Source organism: Diadema antillarum, unplaced genomic scaffold (assembly GCF_040938485.1).
Source record: "Diadema antillarum isolate AM-2024a unplaced genomic scaffold, OU_Dant_1.0 scf00000127, whole genome shotgun sequence".
In the NCBI taxonomy this organism is placed as follows: domain Eukaryota; kingdom Metazoa; phylum Echinodermata; class Echinoidea; order Diadematoida; family Diadematidae; genus Diadema; species Diadema antillarum.
The window spans coordinates 1,306,783-1,328,851 of NW_027271016.1; the positions used below are offsets into that span (position 1 = coordinate 1,306,783).

The 22,069-nt window shown below is 37.9% G+C and overlaps 1 protein-coding gene across 1 annotated transcript in view; it reads right to left on the reverse strand.

The window, feature by feature from the left end:
• LOC139720343 (peroxisomal multifunctional enzyme type 2-like) overlaps positions 1–14,065 on the reverse strand; it is a 30,260-nt gene extending 16,195 nt beyond the window's left edge. Inside the window, exons 1-13 of the mRNA XM_071631706.1 lie at positions 13,873–14,065; positions 12,528–12,581; positions 11,802–11,909; positions 10,020–10,079; positions 8,581–8,649; positions 7,864–8,013; positions 6,989–7,111; positions 6,263–6,379; positions 5,489–5,554; positions 3,974–4,039; positions 2,246–2,361; positions 1,263–1,341; positions 190–344 (exon numbers count right to left, since the gene is read on the reverse strand). Of these exons, the coding sequence (XP_071487807.1) occupies positions 190–344; positions 1,263–1,341; positions 2,246–2,361; positions 3,974–4,039; positions 5,489–5,554; positions 6,263–6,379; positions 6,989–7,111; positions 7,864–8,013; positions 8,581–8,649; positions 10,020–10,079; positions 11,802–11,909; positions 12,528–12,581; positions 13,873–13,930 (1,221 nt within the window). The 5' untranslated portion in view covers positions 13,931–14,065. The remainder of the gene's footprint in view (positions 1–189; positions 345–1,262; positions 1,342–2,245; positions 2,362–3,973; positions 4,040–5,488; positions 5,555–6,262; positions 6,380–6,988; positions 7,112–7,863; positions 8,014–8,580; positions 8,650–10,019; positions 10,080–11,801; positions 11,910–12,527; positions 12,582–13,872) is intronic.
• Positions 14,066–22,069: the final 8,004 nt, after the last annotated feature.

Sequence of the window (22,069 nt, forward strand, 5' to 3'; positions counted from 1 at the left end):
CAAATATTCGAGTGGTTAAATTTGCTTTCGAGGAGTACAGCAATGAACAGAAAAATGCATACAAGCATGCCATGTCCATGTCAGGATCAGAATAAATATATCTGTGTGTTTAAAATTTGTGAATGGCTCCCGACTCGCAAAATTTGTGAAAATAAACCCCCCACAAAATATGTGCCGTATACAGTATACCTTGGTCACATCAATGGACTCGAGGCCAGGGACAGAGGTGAGGCCGCCCATGGCAGGGAATGCTGGGATGACACCATACGTGGGTAGGACACAAAACTCCTCGTTGAGCTCAAACAGGAACTTGAGGTGGTCGGGCTGTCTGGTGGACACGCCCACTGGATTGAGATGATGAGGAGAGATGAGAAGGAGGAGGAGCAAGAGGAGAAAGAAGATAATAAACAAGTAAGAGAAAGAAGGAAAAGGAGAAGTGGAAGGAGATATAGAAGGCAGGAGATCAGGAGATGGAAAGGAAAAGACATGGAAGAAAAGTGAAAGGTAGAAGAATGAGAAGATAGAAAAGTAGGCACAGGAGATGAAGAAGGCGGAGAGAAAGAAGAAGAAAATGATGCAGATTAAGAAAGAAAAGAATGAGGAGACGAAATGGGGAAAATAAGGAGAAGTATAAAAGACAAAATGCAAAGATGATAACAATGAAGTGAGGACTGCAAAACAAACTCTGAGCAGCAAGTATGCAATCTATGATTTGTTTTTGTTTTTTGTTGAAACAATATAGTTAACACTAAAATCATAGTGGTTAGTCTTCAGGAATGTACCTTGAAGTGCTAACTTTCTTATATCTTGAGGAAGACAAGAAAGTAAAGAAGCCATGTGCATAGAAAGTGCTAGGCATTCTGATGCTTCAGATATGTGTACAGTATAATGGAAGTATGTTCGCTGCAATAAATATATTTGTCATTTTGGGAAACTTTGGCACAAGAAACGGGATGTGGGATCTACACTTCTTGATGTTTTTGTTTTTGTTTTTGTTTTTGTTTTTGTTTTTGTTTTTTTTTTTTTTTGGGGGGGGGGATTGTAGCTGCCGAGTCTGCATATCAAAGTCATGACATGAAACTGTCATTTTGTATGTTCAGAATGCTATTTTTTTTTTAGATCTACTTATATCTACAACTTTTGATCCCCTATGTTGAAATTCTTCATGATGTATGGTGTCTTACAAAATCAAACAACATTCGAAGGTGTAAAATGTTCCTGCATACCGTTCCTACAAGGAGAATGTCTCCAAACTCACTCACCTCCAAGTGCATACAGAATGACATCTCTGGATGTGTAGCTAAAATCCACAGCAGGCATCTTCACACCAATTGCTCTGGACTGTTTGAAACAAGAAAATGATTTCCTTGTTAATCAAATTTGGTAGATATGATCTTATATTATGTCACTTTCTGTAGTAAATGAGCAAACACATATTATCCACATAACCACATCAACAGTCAACGGGGATAGTATGAATTTTCACAACACACAATGTATCTAATGATAGCAGTACAGGCAAAAATAACACATTGATGCAATTATTTATCAATGGGCCAAATATGGACTAAATGATTCTGTCATGGCTAGGTAGGACCATTCATTGCAAAGTTTGCAATATTTTCTTAGTCACTTCATGCTGTACAGCTTTTTGATTACACTGACTTTTGTCTCTAATGCAGAACATTCTCTATTCATACAGAGTTTGAAAAAACAACAACAATATAACTACTATCTATAACTTTCTGAAACTTGAGGACCTGTGCATATTTGATGTGTTAAATTTGAGAGATAATTCCTTTTATAGCTCATGGCATCTCTCTGTCATCTAAAAAGTTGCAATGTCTTACTATGCACGAAACATATATTACAGCCTTAATCAAACATTTGGATACATCTAATTGTCCTGAAATGTATTATCATATTCCTTGGCAAAGTTGTTTTGCATACTATAAATACATATAAGAGCAAACAAATGGATAAATAAACAAATAAATAAATGATAAGATGACAAAACGACAACAAACGGCAAAACAAAAACAAAATAAACTAAAATGTCACATTAAAACATGCCCATTTTCATTTTAGACGTCTTTCCTTGCCTTCTGGCCAATATGGTCTAGAAAGAAGAGCTACAAGTTAAACCCTCTGTGTGCTTTGAGTGCTGATTTCCACAGAAAACCCCATAGCATTTAACACATTGTCCAAAGTCACTGGCACAGAGAAGGTTAAAGAAATCCCTCACCGGATTAAAACCTCCAGCACCATCATCACTGGTGCCTTGACCAGCACTTCCCGCATCAGCATTCGCATCAGAGGAGGAGGAGTCTGTCAAGCTCTCCAACATGTAAGACATTGAATCTGCATGCAACGTTGGATAAGAGAAAAGAATAATCATACATATCATGACAAGGCAAAAAGAGAGGGAAAATGCAAGAAGACACTAGAGACCCAAAATTAAGACATTATGGTGTCATATGCAATGGGTATCATTTGGATTAATGAAATATACAGTGACAAAGAGCAATACATCCTAAACACTCACTCTGGTGGAGAGAGTGGTAGATGTGTCAATCACACACATTATCCCATGGTCAGGTTTAACCCATTGAGGGCAGTTTGATTTTGCTACAGCACGCATTTCCCATAGATGCTTGCCAGAGTATACTCGGGACTCATCCTCAACGGGTTAATACCTACAGGCATGTATGTTGTTGCTGTTTTTTTTCCTCTCTCTCTCTTCTACTGGGGGGGGGGGGTGCAGGCATTACACTACAAGATATTTGAAAGCCATTTTTTCACTATGAAACAACCTTGTCATTAATATCATGGGCTCTCATATCACAGTGATACTAATTACATACAAAACTACATAGAAAGACAGATACTGAGGGAGAACAATTCTACATGAGTAACATAAGTGTACTCGTTGAGGAGTAGGTTCAATATGGTATTTGATCTCTGCTTAGTCATTTGCAAAGCAATAACTGCAACTGGCCATAAATCAACATCTCAAAGATAATGCCTGAAATGCACAAGTTAATAAGGGTGGCCAATGAATTGCAAAACAAAACAGCAGCATTACTCTTACACAGCCAAAAACAAGCATTCTTTTAATCATAGTACCATTGAGCTTTGCCCTCATCCTCTCAGAATATTGCAGTGTAGTAAAATGAAATAAAAAATGTAAAATCAAGCAATTAATCTTCAAAGTAGAGAAATTTTCACACACAGGTCTTTGCAGCATCATGAGAGGTTCCAAGGTTTGAACATTGTACTTCATCCCTGGTGAGCAAACAAAATCTGTTTAATCTTGCAAGATCCCATTAAAACCAACACTCATTTGTTTGCACTGTAAATCTGGGCATCGGATGCTGTTTTATGTTCGCACAGAATGGTTTGATGTGATGGTTTGATAGACATGGGTATATTTCACATGGCATTGGTGTATCAACGAAAACCTCCTGATCTAGTACAATGAAGTAAACACTGTATATTATTGATCTCTTGAATACCAACAAAACATGTTGACGAGAATGAGAAGAAGACTGAAGTAATCTAGTGATGGGTACACTTTGTGCTGGCACCACCTGTCTGCCCATTTACACCACCTCATCATCACTTGATGTCACCCTCTACCATTGGAAACACAAGCTTTACACCACTGGACACCACCTCTGTACAACAGGTGCTGATACCAACTCTCACGCATAAATATATCTCTTCCCCAACCCTCTACCACTAGACATCACCTCGCGACACTACATCCCTATGACTGCATCAAGCATCTCTTCTTTTTAAAATGGACACCGCTTCTTTCTACACCATGTGTCTGCCATTAGCATTGACGACAACTTTCTACCACTGAGCGCAGCCTTGCTACCACTGGATACGAAATGCAACTCACTGGGCAGCCCCTATCTCCCATACATGCTCTCTGAAGTTGGTATAAATGCTGTCATTGATTGATTACCTTGGGTGCTTGAAGGGTAGTTCACCTCTCCCTCAAAGTCACAGATCTTCTCCCAGTTATCACGGACTGTATGCGGACAAAAAAAAAAAATAATAATAAATGCCTTTAGTTACTCATTCATTACACATTCTTTTAATATTATTTGAATGTCTTGTGAGATTTTGAGCAAATTAACTGTTCATTTGTCTGTCTGTTTTAAAGGGCAAGTCCACCTTCATATACATAAGGGTTGAGAGACTGCAGCAATATTAGTAGAACACATCAGTGAAAGTTTGAGGAAAATTGGACAATCCGTTCAAAAGTTACGAATATTTTAAGTATCTGCGCAGTCACTGCTGGAAGAAAATACTACAGTGTATGATGTCACATGCGTACAACTATATACGAAAATAAAAAGAGAATTTCACAAAACTTTACTTTTTGAATAAAGTGCACATTTCTTCAACTTGCTACTGACGTATGTTAAGGGCAATATTATTCCCCCTGCCTTCTGAAAGAGAGAAGTCAAGTGTTCTTTTGTTATGCGAGAAAAATGGAAATGTGTTGAATTTTCTTTATTCTTTCTTTATATCGTTGTACTCATGTGACATCACAAGCTATAGTAGTCTTTTCACCCAGTCGTGACTGAGCAGAAACTTCAAAAATTCATAACTTTTTAACGGATTGTCCGATTTAGCTCAAACTCTCACTGATGTGTTCTACTAATATTGCTGCATTCACTCAACCTACATGTCCATGAAGGTGAACTTGTCCTTTAATACTCTATTTAAGTTTTATTCACTGAACTGTTATGGAAATTGTAACAACAATGAAGAAAACTAAATATACTGGTTGTTAATGGCACTTGAATTACACACATACAAACTTGTCAAAATATGTAGTACATAAATAATTAAATCTCATGTGATTAAAGTAACACATACACACACACACACACACACACATACACAAATGACAATCAAGAAATACTACGTGTTGTGGAGAAAAGGCGTCAAAAGATTGTAAGATTCTGCCTGAGACAATGAACAATAATGATATAATTAGGTGACAATTTAAAAAAAAAAGGAGTAAAGTTTGAAGAGGTCAAGTACTTCGTAATACTATCTTAAGAGATCAGGCAAATGAATTCTGTACCTGCACTTTGCTCCTCCTCATAACAATCAACTAGTGTTATAGTTTGACATGAGCACATCTGGTATCATTGAAAACAGTTACACATACAATTACAGACATAATTTTGGGGTTAACTAAGTTTTAAACAGCACATCTATTTTCTTCAACAGTCATCATATGCAAAGTGCTATGTATCTGTAAAATTTCATGAAGAACTTTAAAAGTATACAATGTATCATTTTGAATCATATCTTGTATATCCTTTCGAAAGGCATTTCAGAGTTGACCTGACCTCACAAATACAGCTACTTTAAATTAAGATATATATTTGTACACTGATAAGGCGATTAATCAGTAATGAAATATTGTCTGTAGGCATGTGTGTAGGCATATTTTCTTTACCTGATTCTGGTGTGAAGGGCTGGTTTGGTTTCAGGCAGCTTACTCCTACTGTTCTTTGCCATCTCACTGTTAAATACACAAATGATGGCTAATCATGGTAATGCCACAATCATTCACATCTGAATGCAGTTACAATTCTAATAAAACATACACAATTAAACTGAATTACTGATGTCTCCACTGAATTTGCTGGACTTATTCAGATGCTTGTTGATACACTACACAATGTATGATGATATACCAAGGGGTGAAGCACCAGTGTGCAAAGTTATTCTTGAAAATGCATACATTACACCTCAAATTAAGAGTCTAAATACACCGTAACACGTATTAAGATATATAATACAACAAGATAAATATTGTCTAGTTTGAATTGATTCCTTTCACCATTTCAGGCACTTGGAGTAGAATATAAAAGCAAAGAAAAAGTTATGGGCTAAATTTCGCATACAAGTGTTCAACATATACAGATTTAAAGACTAATGCCTGTTTTAATTACTTTTGTCCTTGTAATAAAGTACCATGTGCATTGGGGTTGGCTAAACCTCTCACATTGGGGCACTTACAACACAGAAAGAAACAAAATATTCTCTTGATATCTCTTTCCAAGTGCTTGGATATGTTGAATTAAAAAAAAAAAAAAAATCAGACACATGTACCTTATCAATTACACCAAGTGGAAAACTCTCGCTACAGACACTTTGTTTGTTTGTTTTTTTAAAAGATTGAATGGGTCTGAAGAGATAGAAGAAATGAAAATAGATTCATACTCACATTGCGACATCCATCCGGCACCACATTCAAAGACCCCTCCATTGGCCTCACAGTCCTCGTGGCTCAGGTAGGCAACGACTGGCGCCAAGTAGTCTGGCTTTAGCCTCTCAAAGATCTCTGCACAAAACGAGATTTCTTAATACAAGTGAAAAATGCCCGACTGTAGCATTCTCAATTATAACTGCCAATACTTGAATGTGTTTGGATGGTTTAAACTCATTAGAACAAAAAAACCAACAACAACAACAACAATTATAGTACCTGTAGCCACTACATTTTAGAGATATATATATTTGATGTGGGCACAGAACATTCTCAAAAAGAACTTGTTCAAAATAGAATGCACCTACATTCTAGATTTTGTCAAGAACAAATCTGCATATCCAATATTTCTTCTAGTCCACGTCCATAGTTGGAGTGGAAAATTTGCTAATTGCTTCCGAGGTCAAAAGGTAGTTTTTGTTGTTCATCTATATATATTCTAGTATATCATTCAACTTCAAAGAATTCCAGGAGTATGTCGAAATCATCAATTCTGGAAAAAAAAACCCAAATAAAAACAAACAGAGCCTCATCATCAAAACCTGTAACTTGGAGACTTTTATGGTACAAATGCTACTATGACCAGGAATAGACACCAGTGGCATTACTCAGGAGGAAATTTACTGGAAGTAAAGACATGCTCATGACAAGAGGTTTATATGGAGAAATATACATGAAAATTACCAGGAGGCATGATGTCCTCCGTGAGCCGCGATGCTGCGATCGGAGCGATGGCATTGCAGTGGATGTTGTACTTGACACCCTCCCTGGCCAGCGTGTTTGAGAGACCAACCAAACCAAGTTTGGCTGCAGGGGGAAAAGATAGAATTACACAGAGTCTAAAAAATATTGGGAGTCAAAAGGAATGACTGTGTCCATAATTTTCAATGTCATGTGACCTCAATCAGTGTACCAACACTAATTCCTACCATCAAAGAATTTTAAGCAACTTAATAAAGGGCATTTGCATTCTGAGTAGATATCTTCAAAGCATATCATTCTAGTTCAATGACAGCAATTTGACAAGATCGCGATGCAACATACAATTTATTGAAAGCCCCAAGCTCACTTTGGTGTCACTTATGGGATGGCAGTAGTACAGGCCACTATTATCACATGACTCCAAAATGCTTGGTGTCATATTAAACCAATTACATGTTAACAACCAGCTTTCATTCACAACTAAAGCTACTATATGTAAGGACAAATCAAAGAGCATAACGCCCCTTGCACAGTAGACTATGCGATGGTTTTGGCTATTAGATTGATCAATGTGACATGGATGAGTTTGGGAAGGCTTGCACATGAGGACTGAGCTGCATTGATTACAAGGTCATGCAGTTTGCATTTATATCTACCGTGATACAAAATAAACATCCCAATGATCAATGATATATCTGCAAAAGATCATAGGGTCATATTGCAGTTATCCTCTCCTTCTTCTCTTCTTGGTTGTTTCTCAAAGTCCGAGGAAAACTACATGTAGGTGCTGTGTCCTCATTGACTGTTTGCATGTGGCTGTGTATAAAGCCAAGTGGTCATTCTCGTTTTCAGTGTACCTGCACTGTAGTTGGCCTGGCCAAAGTTGCCATAGAGACCGGCAGCGGAGGAGGTCATCAGGATGCGGCCGTATTTCTGCTTTTTCATGTGGGGCCAGGCAGCCCGGGTCACCATGAACGAGCCGCGGAGGTGGACTCGTTGGATCAGATCTGGAAGAGTCACAAGACAGGACCGGCTGTAAGCACAGATGACACCCTAATCCATGGCCTACGTGGAAGTCAGTGTTTCACTGGACCAAACTGGAAGCACTTAACCATATCCTGGAGGAAGTAACTTGATGTCTGAGGAAATGATTTTTTTTTTCATCATGTCTATAATTTTGTACATATATATAAAATATTGCAAGAAAAACAGATCAGACCAGATGATCTGCTTTATTCTGCTCAACATGATTATAATATTGGGACTGCTTTGAATTCAAACTGATTTCTCATCATTTGTGCCACATTGAAGTGGGTGGATACTGTCCTGTGAATGTAACACAGAGCATGTGTTATGCAATCACAATGATCAATAAAACCAAAATGAAGCTCAATCAAGCCAAAATGATGCGCAAGATTTTTTTTAATACACTCAGAAAGCAAACTGTCTGATTTCCTGCCCACTGAACTTAAAATCTTACATTTCTCACTGATTAACAAATTGATTGCTATCAATCAATCAACAGGAATCTCTCTGAGGGATAACTTTCCCCTTCATGTCATGAGGTAACTTACCCCAGTCCAGATCACTCATTCTGGCAATGGAACGGTCTCGCAGAATCCCTGCATTGTTGATGACGATATCTGTAAATGAAAAAAAAAAAAAATGTATTATGATCATGTCTCATTCCCCTTTTTAGACCGATGCTTTACAGATCTAGAAGCTAATGGGGGAGAATCAACATGATATTCCTGTATTTTGAGATTTTGAACTACAGGAAATTTGACTTTCACAATCTTAATGTTTACGTCAAATTGCAGTGTATCGAAATTGTGAAATATATTTAGGGCAAAGCTTAAATTTGTCTGACGAAAGGTACTGACTAACTAGTGCTCTTTCATCTTCTGTCAACAAATGCATTTACACCAAACACTGAATACATTCTGACTACCAAGCTGATCTAGAAGTACTGTAACAAAGAAAAATATTCTTTATGCTGTTGAGGACGAGTCCCAAGTACAGTAAACCTCGCATGAGTCGAAGCTCTCGGGACTGACAAAAATGCGTCGACTTAAGTGAAATTCGACTCTCGCGAGAGTCGATTTTTTTTCGACTCACAGTTTAGTATGTACATGTATTATAGTACATTTGCATGCATGTGTGCATGTGTGTGTGTGTGTGCGTGCGTGTGTGTGTTTGCATTCAAATTTGTCTGTTCTTGAAGATAATGTTCTTATTTTGTTCTGAATTGAACATGAAATTTGTATCAATACTAGTAGTTAAACGTAGTTCTGAGAATGTCTGCGCTAATGTGGCAATGTGCATGTGCTATGTCTATGGTGCAACATAAGTAGCCATCTCTGTCAACCTACCCTGAGACAAACACTCTCCCAGGTCCATCCCACCTCCATTGAACAAAACTATACAGCCAGCCGGGCACGCACAAACAAGCTCCGCCCACTTGGCCTGTCACTAGAATATTAAAGCAGTGATTGGTTGACCAAGGAGTTCTGGCTTGACATGGATAAAGTATGGATGTGCTGTGTGTATGGATAAAGTATGTGGATCGATGTGCTGTGTGTATACATGTATACATGTGTATGTATTCGACATGCGTGCAGAGCGGTACGGTGAGTGTGCATGCTTACCTGCAGCAGGCCAGGGACGGGGTTCTGCGACATGCCGATTTTTTTGTTCTCCTCTAAATGTAATGAGAATGCCAGACAAATCTTCTTCGGCTCAAGTGATGTAAACTACGTGTATTTTGTACAAAAGGCACTGAATGTTTTACTTCGACACAGCCGAAATTCGACTCTCGTGCTTCGGCTTATCCAAATATTTCTTAGAGAAAATACATAGGGAAAAATCGGGACTTTTTATTTTGCTTCGAGTTAAGTGATTTTCGACTCACTCGACGTCGACTTATCCGAGGTTTACTGTATATTCGTTCAAGTGTCTGTGGGAAATGCATGTTTTAGCAAAATCAACCCATCCTCAATGGGTTAAGCCTTACCAATCCGTCCAAAGTTGTCAAGGGCAGTCTGCACAACTTTGTCTCCATCTTCAACAGAATCTAAAACAAAACAAAATAGAAGATATATCATAGTGATAAAAAACATCATGAATAACTGGATGAGCGTTCGTTTTATCACAATCAATGGAAATTACCTTTACTTGATAAGACTTTCGCCTGCTGGCGCACGCCGATCTGAGAGAACGGGATCGTATATTGAGGAAAGTGAGTATTGTCCCAGGTCTCGGTTGAAGGTTTTCCCTTGTTGTTTCTGAATGTGAATTGCTTCACTTATCCAGCGTGAGGTTTTCCCAGAGTCCCTGGCTAGGATGGAACACTTCTTCCAATTGATGTGGTGGTTTTCACTGGCCACATGCATGGTCGCTGATGGCCGACTTGTGCATGTGGGAGGTGGATTCCTTTCTTTTTCCTCTTGTGTAGAAGGATGCACTAACTGTGTTTACCTCTCAGATTGGTGTGTGCCAGCTACGTCGGCCCGTGGGAAGTCCTTCTCACAACGCTCGATCTGAAGAAGCCTGCAGAGCCAGCAGGCGAAAGTCTTATCGAGTAAAGGTAATTTCCATTAATTGTGATAAAAGGAATGCTCATCCAGTTGATTTTCCAATCAGATGAACCTTTTCAGCGAATCATGAATAACTGTGAAACACTTCTACATAATGACCCAAGGAAATGTCAGACCTTGACATCAGAAAGGACTTGTAATGATAAAAGCCACTGCACACAGTCTCAATATAATTACCAGGACATTTCAAGATGATAAGGATAACTGGTATATTGATAATTAATTAAAAGTAACAAATGTTCTTGAATTTGCTTACATTGATTTGATAGCCATGTGTAAATGTCCATCTTTACAGTTGAGGCTTCTCTGTGATAGCATTGTATGCCATCATATTGGTAGAATGCTAGATGATCATTCAAAAATATTACATTGTTCAAAAAAGAATTCAGTAGCATGGCTGTGGCAACTCTTTCCAGATTAATATTCTATACTACACTTGAATATTGCCAATCAGGTCCATAGTTTTCTTTAATGTCCATTTGATTATACTAAAATTTTCTACACACTGTTCACAAGGTTCCATTGTTAAATCTGAAAAAAAAAAAACTAGAAAAGCCCTTGTAGAGCGCAAACCTCCATCAAGCAGCTAATTTCCACCCATTATTACATAGGCATGCTGAAAATCACCCAGTTTTCCAATATAGAAACTTTTTGTTTACGTTATCAGCTTTCAGCTACGTAGCGCCTCGCCAGGGCAGAGCACGCGCTTTAGAGTGCGTATATGCAAACCTCAAATATGTGTACACACAGCTTGAACTCCCAAGTTCATTGACCCTACCTGCCAAAATATCAAAATCCTTCATAAAATCCATAAAAATTGCCAGATCAATACCAAAATTTAATCATCTGTTTCTTAAGTCATTATCAACTTTCCTGCAAGTTTCATTTGAATCTGTTCACAACTTTTTGAGTTATTTTGCAAACAGACATACAAACCAATGCCAATGATCACTTAATCCTCCTTCCTTGGACAAATGGTGGAGGGCAAACAAAACAAAACAAAACAAAACAAAACAAAACAAAACAAAACAAAACAAAACAAAACAAAACAAAACAAAACAAAACAAAACAAAACAAAACAAAACAAAACAAAACAAAACAAAACTTTCCTTTTGGAATAAATTTCCCCCTCTCCACTCTGCAAACAAATCCCAAAAGGCACTACAGTACCGATCAAGCGCAACATACAGCTGTCTTACCATAGTTGGCGACAGCCTTTCCCCCTCTGGATCTGATCTCATTGACGACTTGATCAGCAGCAGCAGAATTCTTGCCCTGACCAGCTCTGTCTCCACCAAGGTCATTGACTACCGGAGAAAGCCCAAAGAGGTAGACGATATATATATTGAGAGAAGACATTGAGAGAGAGGGGAGGAAGGGTGAGGGGGGAGTGAGGGAAGGAATATATATGTAATGGAGGGAAGTAAAAAAGAGGGAGAGAAACAAAGAGAACAAGGGAATAAAACGAGCAAACGAGAAGAGGAATGCTGAAAATACATGTACTTTCTATACTACTGGAAATACTCTCTATACCAATGCTTTGGAACAATACACATATTGATATTCATACCTCCATTATGGAATCCATTAAGACTCACCATAAAACTTATTCAAACCGTCCCTATGTCTGAGTATAACTATTGATGTGACTATGAACTTCTGTTTTGAGTAAATCTTGCATCATTGATATCATTTATTATATTCCAACAGATGAGAGTGTAAAATTTCCAAAAGAAAAATTGCTACAGATGAGCTATCTATCCTTATACTACTCAAGTGGAATATATTTATACATACATTCTGGAAATACATCTGGTCAAGTAAAATGGATTAAATGAAGCGTCCACTGCTAATACAATACATTTGCCTTTCCTTACTTAGCAAAGACATTCAACATATCAGAATATCAGAATACATTGTCTTACCAACAACTGAAGCTCCTCTGGAGGCCAACATCAAGGCATACTCCCTGCCAAGACCTGCAGAAAGTGAAGAAAGCACATAATTACACCTGTCTAAATAGAGTTTTATTTCTTATTTTCTTATTATGACAGTTCGACAGATGACAAATCTGAATCGATGTATATTTTATGCTAATAAGTATACCCAGGTACATGTATGGTTATCAAACAAGATATCAGTAGGCCAAGGTATGTATGTTATAGCAGTATGCATTTTTGTGTAGAGCCCTGTTCAATTCCATTTACAGGTCATGTGTATGATGTGATGTGTGATGTGAACCTGCTTGCTGCACTGTTAAATGCAACTAAACGTTACACAGCCCTGTCGCACGTTTCTGTACACAAGTGTCACGAATGTAGAAGTTCTCTGAAGTTTAGTAGAACAATTAAAAAGTGTGAATAATAGCCTAGGATCTTCAAAAATGGATTAAAAAAAGAGCGCTTCTAACGTTAAATATGGCGGTGTGATTTTCATTTTTGGTCTCTTAGCTAACCTAAGGTCGGCTACAAGAACAAACTGAACATCAGCTGTTGAGGCAGAGCAGAGCCTGAGAGAGTGATAGCACCAGTTGCCGTGCATGTGTCGTTTGTTTGGTTTCGCAGAAGAAATATGATTGAAGTACAAAACGTTGGTTCGACCAATTGTTGAGTATGCTTCCACAGTTTGGTACCCATCTACCAAGAACCTAATCCACCAAGTGGAAATGGTCCAGAGAAGAGCTGCGTGATTCACTTTAAATCGCTACCATAACACCTCGAGTGTCACCAAAATGCTACAAGAACTTAGTTGGAGTCTGGACGACTCTGGAACAGCGCAGAGAAAATGACAGGCTAATTATGATGTACAAAATACACAATAATCTCACTCCTCTTTCAGCACAGGACTATATCATCAAACAGGCTACTCAGTTAACGAGAGCCTCGCAACCACACTCCTATCAGGTACCATATTCGAGAACTGAATCGCATCGCCATTCGTTCTTCCCAAGAACTGTAAGGAACTGGAATTCCCTGTCGTCAGAAATTGTTTCAGCGCCATAGTCGATAGTTATGTGGGATCATTTCGAAACCGTCTAACGGTTGATCACAGTGGCTAGTATTTTCGTCAAATTTTCTATGTGCTTGTAAATATCTGTAAATAAATTGTATTATAACGTAAATAGCACCAGTCTGAGAGAATCTTCAGTCTATTGAAGGAGGCAGACTTAATCAGAAGAAGAAGAAGAAGAAGTTGTTTTAAGAGTAAATTTATCTGACACATTTTACTACCAGTGGGACTGAGAGTATCAACCGCTCCATACAAGCTCACCTCCTCCTGCCCCAGTCACAAGAGCAACGCGGCCATCAAAACGCAGATCCTCCCCCATCTTTATCAACAGCACAGAGGGCTACAGATGTAATATCTTCGAGCATTCAAGTTGATTGTGTGTGGTAAATTTATTTAATCTGGCGTACCTCGCGAGTAGACCAACAAAGTATCAAAGTTCAGTGTAGCCCGACCAGACGCCGTGCAATGCGATTTCCACACACACGAACACAGTGCGTAGTGCACAGCAGCAACAGACATGTGTGTGTTCAAACCCAATTAAAAGTTTTAACACTCCTTCTTACCTGCTGCCAGCTGACTGTAGTACCTTGCTGCGCGCATCTCTAATCAGTTTCTTGTCAGTAGCTCCATAATAAAAATACTCTCCTCAAGGAGGTGTCTGCATTACCAGTATAGTAAAGTCTGTACTTTATACAGTATATCTGTACGATAGTGAGTAGATTTTGAGTATTTAGCGCACCCGGCGGTTTGACTGGCGACCAAAGGTCGAATATCACAGATGAATACAAAAAAGGAATGATTTCACACACAAATATGACGATCGAAAGCGTTTGCAAATTTCAAACAAATAATACAAGTACTATAGTTAAGGTTCTATAGAACTTACAGGAAAAATATGAAAAGTTTGATAGCAAAATGGCCTAGATGCCATTATGAAATTCTAAAGTAAGTAAAATATGTCAGATCTATACAGCAAATTAAATAAAACCTTTCCAGTGATACCTCACAGTAACAAAACAAAGGGATGTTATTTTGAAGTTTCGATTGAAAATAGTATGTCGGGCTATATCATACTTAAAGATTTTCTTTGTGCGTGTTTTTTTTTTCAGCTTTGCAAAAAACCTTGTTTTTTGTTTGTTTGTTTTTATTTCCGTCTTCATATAAAAATACATACATTACAAATTGCATATACATTGCATATACGTACAGAAGAAACGGGGGATTGCCTGTTCAGTCATATTATCAAAATATGTCTGTTCTTCCACAGGGTCCCTAATTTACAGTACAATACAAGAATAATAAACACTGTATATACAAAACATAAGAAAAAAACCTTGATAATAACAATGGATTTAACTCGTTTAACGACAAACCCCTTCATATTTCTTAAAAATTTTCAACCAGAACTTTCTGCATGCCCCTCTGTCTGTACAGTACTTAAAATCCAACCATAAGGAAGATTGAAATAAAACTAAACAAAACACAACACAACACAACACAGAAGGCAATCCTACGACTTTTTAAAGGTACGAATCGTATGTATTCACGTTGACATAATGCATATTTGTATTATGGGTATAGGGGTATCTTTGGTCATGAAGTTCCAATGGGTACCTTCGAATATGGACCATTTTTTTAGAGATATTGTAGAAAAAATGTCTCCGCATGATGTTAATAATTCATGAAAAAAAAATTCCTTTGATAGACGGTCGAACGACTTTTTAGAATTCTATACATTCAGAACAACTGAAATCGCTCCCGTTAAGAGTGGTTCAAGGTACCTCATCTTTACCGAGGCTGTGGGGTTGAGTAACTTTGGGCACTACACAGGGGCGGATCCAGGAATTCTGTAAAGCGGGGGGGGGGGGGGGGGCGCAACACATATTTCTGGTGCCACTTCCGGGTTTCATTTCATTTTTTTTTCTTTTGTTTTTAACGACGAATAAAGGGGGCGCGTCCGTTATATGTGCGCCCCCTCTTGATCCGCCACTGCTACACAACAGCTTGCCTTGGAATGTGCACATTTTCTACTGTAGATATGTCGGCCTATACATTAGTTCGACTTGAATAATGTTTCCTCTGTAATTTCCATTGCATCTCAACAAAAGTGTCTTTGTTGTACGAGTAGGAACGACTTCTTATATAAAGGCCTGATGTACGCATGTGGAACATATACTGTGCTTGCGAAGTTTGTTTGTTTTTTTACACCATTTTTGGTGATCTGACAGAGTTATTCAACCAAAATGTAGTATACAAAAATACGAATTATTGGTATTCACCCTTGGTTCAATCTCCCGATCATTTTAGAGCACAGGACTGGTTTTCACCATCAGTAAGAATAAGAGATCTTCAGATTTTTGCGGCCACGGAATATCTCAGACCGTTAATCTCATACAAATGTCATAGGATATAAGAGTTGAATCATCAAGACTAGCATTGACTATAGGCTTCATTGCCCCCAAATTAAGGTAAAACCATGTCCTTTTTTGTCTTAAAATTTTCTCACCATTCATATACGGAAATATAACTATGAGAATTTAAGTTTTTGACGGTTACTCTGAATTTCTCAAAACCCAAGAACGCATTTGGTAAAAGTTTTTTTCTTGATTTGTAACTATTCATAAGGACATTATAAACACAAATCAAATCTAGATGTTTACTGCTCTGTTGGAAAACATTTTGATGGCCAACTCGAATAGTTATATCAAAACCTTTAAAGGTTCCAGGAGTTGAATGATCTAATTCGGATGTAGTACCATCAAACAACTTTCATTAGGAATTTACTATAACTGCAGTTTCATCGGCCATTTTTGACGGCCATTCTGAATGTCTCAAAAACCCTCAAGGATGCTTAAGAGTTAAATCATCCAGATTCGGGTACAGTAGCCTACCCTTTTCAAATAGGTTTAATTCCCCCCCCCCCCCCCCCCGCCGTAATAACATTTCCTTTTTTAATTCTTTACCCCTCAAGGAGGCAATGAGCTAACTAATCATTCTGATTCAGCACTCTCAAGGGTTAATTCGTCAGAAAACAAGGGCAAAATGTAACTGTCGACACTTGCTTTGTTTGGTTTCGTACTTTGACTGAAAGTAAAGGTCAAGCTGTTACTACATATCTAATAGCACAGTTTACTAATTTTGTGACCAATACCTACGTGTATTCCGTATTTTTTCCCTCTGGTTAAGAGAAACTAAAATAATGAATTTGAGCACTTGCTCATATGGGGCACTTTGATGCGAAGCACTAGATTAACTTTCCTTTCAACAACACAAGATAATGCGCATTATTATGCAAAAAAGAATAAGATTATCTATGGAAACATTTGCAACAGCACTTACTAATCTTGTATTAACATTTTTTTTTTCAACACTCTCGGTTTTCTGTAAAATCTGAAACCTGAGAACCGTTTTGACGGAAACACCGTAGGACCTATTTCTATCATGATGGGAACTAATTTGCGTATTATGCAAAGTCAGCATTTTGCCCCTGTTTATAGATTGCCTGGGACTCGTGAAGTATGGTGTTAAGGGAAAGGGATCTTTTGCAATGGAATCCCTACTGCTGCAATTAGTGATGGGTGAAACCTTATTTTGTCTGGACCAATACTCTGATCCCAGGATGCTTGCTCGGCGCCGGTCGCTCTATCCCAGAAATGAAATTCGGATTCTAAAAAAAAAGAGGTTTCATATTTCCTTGAATTACAATTTGTATTTCGAAGTAAAATTTTGAATGTACTAAAATTTTTAGCTATTCCGCAGGTTCGTTAATCCAAAAATGAAAAAAAAAAACACCAAACAAACAAACAAACGAAAAAAGGGCTTTTTATTCCGAAGATTCGTTAGTGCGCACCTTCTTTTAATTTTCGGATTAACGGAACATTCAGAATGATGCCACGAAGGTTTAAATCAACGAACATAATTAAACCATTTCATTTTCGAATTAACAAACATCTACGTATCACATATATAGGGAATTTGTGTGTTTTGGGATAATGAACCTTTGGAATAACGAACATCAGGACAGACAACGTTATACACATTCATGTTCGTTCTCCTTGTAATGTGCCAATCCAAATGAAATGAAAGTACATTGTAGGTTCTTTTGTAAACAATTCCATGTTGAATATTAAAGAGCCTACAAATATAAGAGGAATTTCTTAGGACCACTATGTTTTTGGATATGTCAGCCAGTCCACAACCGATTTTCGTCAAATAAAGTTTAAATTCCTCTTTGATATAACTGAATTGGATTTGAATTGAATTTCGTGTACAAAACTAAAAGATCAATGATATCTTATGTATATTTAGTTTCACTACGTTCGGGGGGGGGGGGATGCACCCTACAAGCATTGCTTCTTCAGCATTTCTCCCCATCTCCTGCAGTTTCTAAACTTAAAAATGTTTTGTGTTTTTTTTTCCACCCTATCTTTGGTTTATTCTCAAATATGATATTTCATATTTTGTAATTGTCGACACATATGTACTTATGTTTTATGTGAGAAAAAATGTGTTTACAAGTTCTGTTGGAGATGAAAAAATAAATGAATGAATGAATTATTGTATGCTCTTTGATATTTCATACAGGTTGTTTCTAACAACATGTATCTCATTAAAAAAAAAATTAATTCCTGAATCCCCATCTGAATAAAACTATACCATTCCTTTATTAAAGAGAAGAATACATGTTGTCATTGTCTTCATGTCAAAACAAAGAAATATAGATTCGTTGGGAGGTTAATCCACGGGATATTACCACCTCATCGAATTTGTATGTCGTTGCTAATAACATCCACTGTTTGGTGAAAAGATGTGAAACTTAAAAAATTCTTTCCAATCACACATCCAATTTCCATGAAACTTCATATTTTCTGTGTGTCTTTCTAAAACCTATAAGCCGCCTGGTGAGTTAATACTGCGCTTGCACACACACACACCTATTACTGTACACACATACACACGCACACACACACACACACACACACACACACACACACACACATAAACAAACAAACACACTGATATGTATGACTGGCTAAATCATAATGTTTCACACACCATCTCACCAGTACAGCTGTCATCTTCCTCAAAGAAAAGTATGAATTACAATCAAAAGATGGATTTTAAGTTCAGAAATTGCATAATTTATTGCACTCTTTTGAGAGAAAAAAACCCAAACAAACAAACAGACAAACAGTACAAAATATAAAATATGCAGTATGGACATTAGGCAGCACTGGAATGAATGTATACATGTAGGGGCTGACATTTTTCTACCGATTAGATATTGTTTTACCACTATTACACTCCAACTGACCACCATGTAGTAGAAAAAATTCCTTCCTTGTTATGAAAAGGGAGGAACTCAAGGTGTAGATAAATTTAAAACAAATGCTTATATGTACGATAGCTTAACAACTTTAACATTTCATATGACTGCCATTTTGTATGTATACACATGTAAACTAACTCGCTTTTTGAAATCACTTCCCTTTTTAATCCTAAGAGAGCTTAATTCACCAATAGGCACATCCTCTGGATTGTAGTTTTATTTGTTTACCAAATTACACATCTGTCCAGCCCTAACTGTCAAGGAATGAAGATTACCTAATCCCACTAATCCTAATCATGTCATCATTGCATTCATGTCCACCTTGGTGAGAGGTCAAACATGGGGGAATGGATTGAATAACGATAAAGCTTGGAAAGTTGCAGCTAGGTGTAAAGACACACAACGGATTAATCTTGCAATCTATTTTTCCTGTTCAAATCGCAATTGACTTCTTACAAATTGAACCTGATTTCAACTTTGCATAATGTTTTGAACAGAATACGTGCTGGAGTCTGGAATACAGGCACCTTTTTAAAACCTTCAACAGGGCTCCACACTAACGGTGGCCCAGTGGCCCGGGGCCACCAAAAATGAAAGTCGGGCCATCAAATTTCAAAAAAGGGCAAATTTGGTGGCCCGCCTCGGGCCACCAAAATTTTTTGAAAAGTATGTCAATAAATTTGTAACTTTTAGCGCCGGAAATTAGCAGTTAAATTTGTTCAAAGGATGGATGAAAAGGACTGAATGAATGCCTGAGAGTGAGTGTTGCAAGTTTGTTGAAGTTTATCTAAGAGTAGATATGTCCAACTTCTAATTCTTACTATCATAAATCTTACATATTTGACTCATTAAAAAAATAGGACTTCTAATGTTTTTTATTGTTTTTTTTTCGGGACTCCAAATTTTTCTCTTGGGCCACCAAAAATTTGAAATTTAGGATTTTGGTGGCCCCATCGGACCACCAAACAAAAAAGTTAGTGTCGAGCCATGCCTTTAAACATTTCCTGGATAAGAGTTGGTTGGTCAACAATGTACTACTGTATGAATGTACCCCATATGTTGTGGGGGTTTTATTTTCACGAATTTTGCCACTCGGGTGCTACTTGCAAATTTAACAACTAATGAAAATATCAAATCTGCATGCATGCACACATTTCTGTGTTCATTACTGCACCCCATGATCACAAATTTAACCACTAGCAAAATTATTGGGAAGTCCCGATTTGAAAAAAAAACAAAAAACAGACTTGCTAAATATGTACGGCATATATACGGCATATATACAATGTTGTAGAAAAGGGCCTGTTCATTTACCTGTTTCTCTCAGTACATACGAATAGTACAGGCCTGCATACCCCCTCTACTATATTCTGTATATCATATGTATTGGGCAGGTCTGAAACCATGTAAGGCAAGGGCGTAGCGAGGGGGGGTGTTTTGGGTGTTCAAACACCCCCCTTTGCCAAAACGGGGGTGTTTGAGGTGTTCAAACACCTCCCTTGGGCAAAAGGGAGGTGTTTGAGCTGTTCAACACCCCTCTTCAACAATGTTTAGATGTTAAAAAATGAAACAAAAGCTGTCTTTACCGCTTTTATTTCCGTTTTGAATTCCGCCTTTCCTTTCTTTTGTGTTCATTTTCTTTCTCTCTCTCTCTCTCTCTCTCTCTCTCTTCCCTGCTTTGCTTTCTGGCCGAATCGCGAAGATACATTGCGCATAATGTTCACCGTTTACCGGTATTATACTGTACGCGGTACCGTAAATTGTGTATGATGCATAATTATGTGTGTGCAATGCATGCTATACCGATTCTGTGACGCGCTTTGTGTATTGTCGAAGCATCGACGTTTCTACTTCTTCTCTTCTTTCTTTTCCTCACCTTTTTGTCTTTTTTACTCCATTTTTTCTTCATGTTTTTTCTTTTCCTTTTTTTTTGCGTTTTGGGGGCGACCACACCCATCGTCCCCCTGGCTACACGGGTGTGGTCTGGGTCAGGTTCTCCCATTTGTTTATACACAAAATGCGTCGGTTACTTATCCAATGCTGTTTTGCGCCCTTTTCCATATGCATGGCAGGCGTTACACCAAAAACGGCGATCTATCCGGTCTTCCCCTCTCCATTATCTTTTGTAAAAGTAATTCATGAAATTGGGGTCTTAAGTCTTAATTATACTGATGCTTCATACATTTATTACTAGTAGTAACATTGGTTATACGAGCACAATTTCGCCGGCGGAGGGGAGGGGAGCTGAACCTTTCGGCTTTTTGCCAGATTATCAACTTCCTTATTTTCCCAAAATAAAGTGAGAAAAAACGCTACACAATGCAGTGCCTCAAATTTTGATTTTTTGTTCTTAATAATTGAAGTTAATTTAAGCTAATTTGTGTGTGTGTGGGGTGGGGGGGGGGAGGATCCAGACTATAAAACAAAATATAAAAACAAAAGCCTTTAGCTGCCACTTCCATTTCCGGAAAGTGAATAATTTCTATTCCTCCACTAAAAGTTAAGCTACTAGTACTCTGTCTCATGATTTGACAACAAATTTTGAAGATAAAATGATATGCAATAATTTGAATGAGTTTTGATAATATGATTATCAGACCCATTCATATCCGGGTTTTTTTCTTTTCTTCCTTTTTTTTTGCGGAGGCGCACAAAACTAAAAGTTCCTAATTTTTTCCACGATCGACACTCCTATAGCCCTGTCATGACGTGCCAGTATCAGCAGACCTAAGTTAGTTCTGTTCTGAGTGTCTGGTGTGGGAATATTTTATTCGCAAATGCAGTGCATCTGTGCAAGACGAAAATGGGAAGTTGTTGCAATGAAAGATTTTTTGTAATGATTCAACTAGGTATCGACTAAGATTTTACACTTAATGTCTAAAATCATTTAATATCAAATTATTTGCATTTAATGCCCCTTTTTGAACACCTCCAATATTACTGGGGGTGCATGTATGTTCTTGAGGGACGCACATTGCACCGTGCATTGCCCCCCCCCCCACACACACACACCATGGGCGTAAATCCCGGGGGGATGGGGGATATATCCCCCCCCCCCCCGAAATGGAGGAGGGGGGATGGCCTGTACAATCATCCCCTCCCCATAAAATTTGAGGAAAAAAATGGAGG